At 34.3% G+C, this 5412-nt stretch overlaps 1 protein-coding gene across 4 annotated transcripts; it reads right to left on the reverse strand.

The window, feature by feature from the left end:
• Nucleotides 1-265: 265 nt before the first annotated feature.
• On the reverse strand, nt 266-4633 carry LOC104117118 (receptor-like cytosolic serine/threonine-protein kinase RBK2). 4 transcript variants are annotated; one of them, XR_011412141.1, is made up of 8 exons: nt 4261-4633; nt 2649-2900; nt 2390-2544; nt 2156-2235; nt 1922-2057; nt 1682-1831; nt 805-1504; nt 266-449 (listed from the first exon to the last, which is right to left on the reverse strand). XR_011412141.1 is itself a non-coding variant. In XM_009628112.4 (8 exons), exons 1-8 carry the CDS (start codon nt 4631-4633, stop codon nt 1348-1350), a joined length of 1233 nt encoding a protein of 410 aa, XP_009626407.1. In that variant the 3' UTR covers nt 701-1347. The 4 variants fall into 4 exon arrangements, 2 of the variants coding, with proteins under 2 accessions (XP_009626407.1, XP_009626405.1); XR_691020.4 differs by lacking the exon at nt 266-449 and adding an exon at nt 545-699; XM_009628112.4 differs by lacking the exon at nt 266-449 and having other exon boundaries at nt 701-1357; nt 1428-1504.
• Between the last annotated feature and the right edge of the window lie 779 nt (nt 4634-5412).

The following is a 5412-nucleotide window of genomic DNA, read 5'->3' on the forward strand; positions in this document are numbered from 1 at the left end:
TACCCTTTAAATACGTACTGTATGTCTGGAGATCAAATAAGTTAGTTCTCTTTGTTTTTTTCCTTTTAGGCTCTCATCACAATCTTATTTGCAAGGTCAAAGAAAAAACTCTATAAGGAGGTAAATTTAATTTTGTTAGTTCGATCTATCAATTCTTATGCAATCATGTTTCATAATACATTAGCCTCTCATTTTAAGACTTATGATACATAATACATTAGGGAGAAAGAAAACAAAAATGTTTTAGCAATCTTTTTTTTTATACATTCCACACAAACACAACCAAAAAAGAAAATAAACTTGATAACCTTAATCACTAAAATTTACACTAAAGTCATGTTCATAAATAACCTTCTAGCCACTTTCTTGTCACTCCCAGAAAGCACAATTGGAGCTGCTGGTGTCCTCCCAAAAAATGCAAAGTTTGATTTTGCATTGTCCTGCTTTGACTGAATACATGTATTTCAAAGAGTTTTTAAACTCATATGCAATTTTGGTATTCTTGATAAAGGACTTGAAAAATCAGGACTATAAAGTTAAGTCATTCTAACTCAATAACTTTAGCTAAGACCTTATATATGTGTTAGAAAATTCAATAAGTACAAAAAATTATTTCCAAACTCGGTAAATCAAATGAATTGTGCTAGAATCCCCAACTCAAACACAGAGAATTTAAATCCCGAAGACGAAAGCATCAAACTGCACAAGGATAAGGTTTGTTTACCTCTATAAGTATTATTTAGATATCGACAAATACATTAAAAGAAGCTACAAAAATGCGGCAAAAAGAATTTCAATACATACTCTGACTATCGCAAGTATTTACAGATTTGGATGTACAAGCATATCCATTGTACAGCTCCAGGATCAGCCTTGCCAAAAGTTTTCTGCATCTCATCGTTTTCAATTGCTTGATCTCCCCCACAGTTGCATTGACCATAGATTTTGACACCCTAGGAGTTGTAGCGGGGTGGAGGAGATTGAAGATCTTGTATATATAGTCATACCCATGACACAATGTTTTTCCATGTATCGTCGTCTCCTTCATTTATTGACGTACGTACCACCAGAGTCAACAAGTTCACAATGAGTGTGATCTTAATTGTACGTATACATATTTTAAATACTTCTTCATATGTATACACAGTTCGATCCAAATCAACTTGCCCTAAATTAGCGTCTGGTTACCAACATAAGCCTTGATGCAGTCAGCAACTTCATGTAATACCATAATCACGAGGGAGAAATCAACTGAATCTGACCTTTCGTTTCCAAAAGATCTTGTTTGATTCAACAAATATATTGAGCCTTAAGCCAAATCCATCTCACTATCTCAGACTTCCAATGCTATCTGTTCCTGCAGACTTAAAGCACTTAAGCCTCTACTCATTTTGCTTTCTTCTGCATTAAAGAGTTCTTCATAATACCTCTTCCAATGGGAAGGTTTCCTACATCTCCTGATTAAATCCAGGCTTTTACTGTTGCCTCTTAGAAGCAGCAAAATCTGTATTAATCCAGAGTTCAGATCTTAGTTCATCAAGCGCTACATAAGAATGTTAGTTATAGAATTGAAATAGTTGATGCAGCGCGAAAATGTATAATAAACAAAGATTTAAACTAATATATGCTCTCAGGGACTACTTGAAAATTTGAAATTGATCAAATGACTTTCAGCACTTGCCTGATTTATTCGAGGTCGTCTAATTGAAGACTGTTGCACACATAAAGAAGCAGCTAAGACCATGAGGTTAATCTGTAGTAAGTTATAGTCATCAGCAAGTGAAGGATCGACGAGCTCTCTAATTCTGTTCTTCTTCAGCAGAGGTTTAGCCTAGAATAAGCAAAAAGGAGTGTTCAGCACGTATACTTAACATACAAATAGTATGCAGGGGCAAAGTATAGGTGGAGAAACGAGGCATACCCATATGACGAGGCTTTGCTGTGAATAATCAAGGGCGCGACGTCCAGTAATAAGTTCCAAAAGTAGCACTCCGAATGCAAAAACATCAGTTTTTTCATCCACTATGCCATGCATCAAGAACTCTGGAGCAAGATAGCTGCAGTCACAAGGTTTGATCAGAACACTTTGGGAAGACAAATTAGAAGCATTATATCGCAAGTAGGAAGGTAAGGGAAGGCCACAAACTATACGTACCCAAATGTTCCTTCAAATTTCGATACAGTGAGGTGAGTCCATCGTTCTGGTAGCCATTTTGCAAGCCCAAAATCACATATCTGAATTTAAAACAGATATTTGAGGTTTTATTAATATCAAGAAAGTTGGAAGTAAGAAAAAGAGGATTCTGTTTCCAGTGAGTATACTTTCAGTAGAGGACTTGACAATTAGGAGAAAAATGTTAAATATAAATCTCAGAGGTAAGTAAAATACCTGAGGCTCAAGGTCCTTTGTGAGCAATATATTTGCTGCTTTAATATCTCTGTGGATAATCCTTCTTTGACCACCCTCATGAAGATATAGTATCCCTTCAGCTATTCCTATGGCTACTTTATACCTGATTTTCCATTCTAGTTTCTGCTTTGATGCTGTGAAATATTGTAGAATTAGAGTAAAGAAACACAGAAGAGTAAAAGAATTAGACACAATACATGAGATTTGTTAAAATAAGTTGGACAAATTAAACACTAACCATGCAACATATTGGCCAAGCTTCCATAAGGAGATAGCTCAAGAACAAGAAAGAGTCCACCATCAACAGCATAACCAATCAATTTAGCAGTGTTTGGATGATTGATATGTGCCATTATCCCAAGCTCAGATAAGAAGTCCCCTATTCTCTCATCTTGTTGTCCCCTCATTAGCCGCTTAACTGCTATATATTGGCCATTTCTCAACCGCCCTTTATGAACTTCAGCATAACCACCCTTTCCTATCAAATTTTCTACAGCAAAAAATTGCCAAAGTTTTTCATCATCAGAAACTAAAAAGTTGTTGATTTTTTCAATTAACAATAGTTATACAACAGCAACAAAAAATATTTGACTCAATCCCATGCAAGTTAGAGTCGGCTATATCAATCCTCACTATCCATGTCGTTCCAATTACGCACGTCTTATAGCATGTTTGGCCCAACTTCTAAAATCAGCTTATATTAAGAAATACTTTTCTCAAAAGTGCTTTTCGAAAAAAGTACTTTTGGTGAGAAACAGTTTGTGTTTGGATAATTAGCTTGAAAAGTACTTTTGAATAGCAATTGGTGTTTTGTCAAGCTTTTAAAAAGTGTTTCTAAGTGTATTTTTCTCAAAAGTGAATTTGTAGAGAAGCTACCTTTTTTTGTTTCTCAAAAAATGCTTTTGTTTCTCTTCAAAAGCACCATTTTTCTTCCAAAAGTTTGGCCAAACACCTTAATTTTAGGAAAAAAACACTTTGGACCAAAAAAAAAAGCACTTTTGCCTCAAAACAAGCTTATAGCCTCTTTGGTCAAACTTCTCCAAGTTGAAAAGCATTTTTTTTTTTTAAAAAAAGTGCTTTTTTCAAAGTTAGAAATGTTTGGTCAAGCTTTTAGAAGAAAAAAAAGTGATTTTTAGGAGAATCAGAAAAAAATAACTTTTTCCCAGAAAAACTTTTTTGAGAAGCACTTTTGAGAAAAATATATTTAGAAACACCTTTTTAAAAGCTTGGCCAAACACAAATTGCTGCTTAGAAGTCTTTTCAAATTAATTAACCAAACATAAACTGTTTTTCATCAAAAAATACTTTTGAAAAAAACACTTTTGAAAGAAAAACACTTCTAAAAAAAATAAGCTGACCAAACACACTATTAGCCAAACATTAAAAAATTAGTTTCTCTAGCTAGTCACTGTCTACTAGCATATATTTCTCTAGCAAGCCTAAACAATCCTAGCACATATCGGACCAAAAGCAACCGTACAAACATGACTGAAACTTAATACTAATAGTTAAGTCTAGCATTCCAAAAATTAGTTTCTCTAGCACTAGTTACTTTCTACTAGCATATATATATCTGTAGCAAGCCTAAAAACTCAAATATAAGACCTAAAGCAACCGTACTAACATGACTGAAACTTAATACTAACAGATAATGTCACTATATGAATCCTAGTGTCGCCTATTCAAGGCTGCCTCATCCAATATTACAAAAATTACTTTCTCTAGTACTAAAAGTTCTCTATATTATAAACTAGTAACAAGCCTAAAAGCTCCTAACAAACATGGACCTAAAGTAACCCTACTAACATGACTAAAACTTAACAATTTGTTATTTCAAGCAAATGACCAACCTTTGTGAAAATTGTTGGTTGCAGTTTGGAGCTCCGAGAGGGTGAAAAGTTTCCATTGAGGTTTGAAATAGCTCAAACCATTATCAAGAATGGGATTTGGCATGACACTGCTGCTACTTGTCTCTCTCATGCTTCTGCTGAATCTTTTGGAAAGTTTGAGAGAACTAATTAGAGGATCTTTGGCAAAGTGTCCTTTCGATTTACTTCTAAATAGCTCGAGAAAACCAGTCCATCGAGAAGCAGATCTTTGAATTTTCGGGCCATCAAATTCTGAAGTGCTGGCATTTGAAGAGTCTGATTCAGATTCTGCAGTTCTTAAAAAGTCCTCAAGTACTGTATCTGGAGAATATGTATTCACCTTTTCTTTCTCCATTTCTAGAGCTCAAACGTCGTCTATCATAAAGTAGTAGCAGACACTTGTTAGATTAAATTATGCATAGTTGCAAAAGCTGTTTAAAGTAGAAAGGCAGAGCCAAATCAAGAACAAAAGACAGCTTTTAAAACGACTAAATCACTATAATTGACAAACAAACTAAGATTGATGACGAATAAAAAGGTTCAAAATTTAGAACAGGAAAAGGCCAAAATATCTGAGGTAAAAACAGAAAAATGCTTAAAATGGCCGGAAAAAGGAATTGGAAATCAACAAATAAAACAGAGCATCTCCCAGAAACTATTATTCATCCCTTTCATTTTATATAGCGGTGATTGACAGAGTACAGAATTTGCAAAAGAAAGAAAGACTTCTCATACATACCAAAAAAATGTTTAGAACTCAGTGGTCTTAAACATGTTCATTAATGGCTATGACGACATGTCATTAGGAACAAAATAGAAGTTAAAACACTCATTCTTATTGAAATATACTAAACGAAAAAATATAAAATGGAAGGGAGAGAGTACTATCAAGAAAGATGAAAAATGTCAGCAGCCCCATGTAAGTATTTCTGCAAACAGAAAAACTAGATATGATGGCATACCAGAAAGAAAGAAGAAGTTGACAGAGGTTTTCCAGGAGGAAGCACAAAGTTCCAGAACAGAAACTTAACGGTGGAAGAGATAATACGGAGATGTGGATATTGTAGCTAAATATTTCTGGGTTTTAGGATCATCACAAGACATAAGGAATATGTAGGAAATAAAGAATTCGTT

This window comes from Nicotiana tomentosiformis, chromosome 1 (genome assembly GCF_000390325.3).
Source record: "Nicotiana tomentosiformis chromosome 1, ASM39032v3, whole genome shotgun sequence".
NCBI classification, from domain to species: Eukaryota; Viridiplantae; Streptophyta; class Magnoliopsida; order Solanales; family Solanaceae; genus Nicotiana; species Nicotiana tomentosiformis.

Bases quoted from the DNA above. Each gene is read 5' to 3' on its own strand.
- LOC104117118 (XM_009628110.4), bottom strand. From the start codon at position 4,633: ATGGAGAAAGAAAAGGTGAATACATATTCTCCAGATACAGTACTTGAG. The intron at 2,236-2,389 runs GTATTTTACTTA...TTTTAAATTCAG, and splicing joins CAAAGGACCTTGAGCCTCAG to ATATGTGATTTTGGGCTTGC. The intron at 1,832-1,921 runs GTATGCCTCGTT...TGCTTATTCTAG, and splicing joins AGCAAAGCCTCGTCATATGG to GCTAAACCTCTGCTGAAGAA.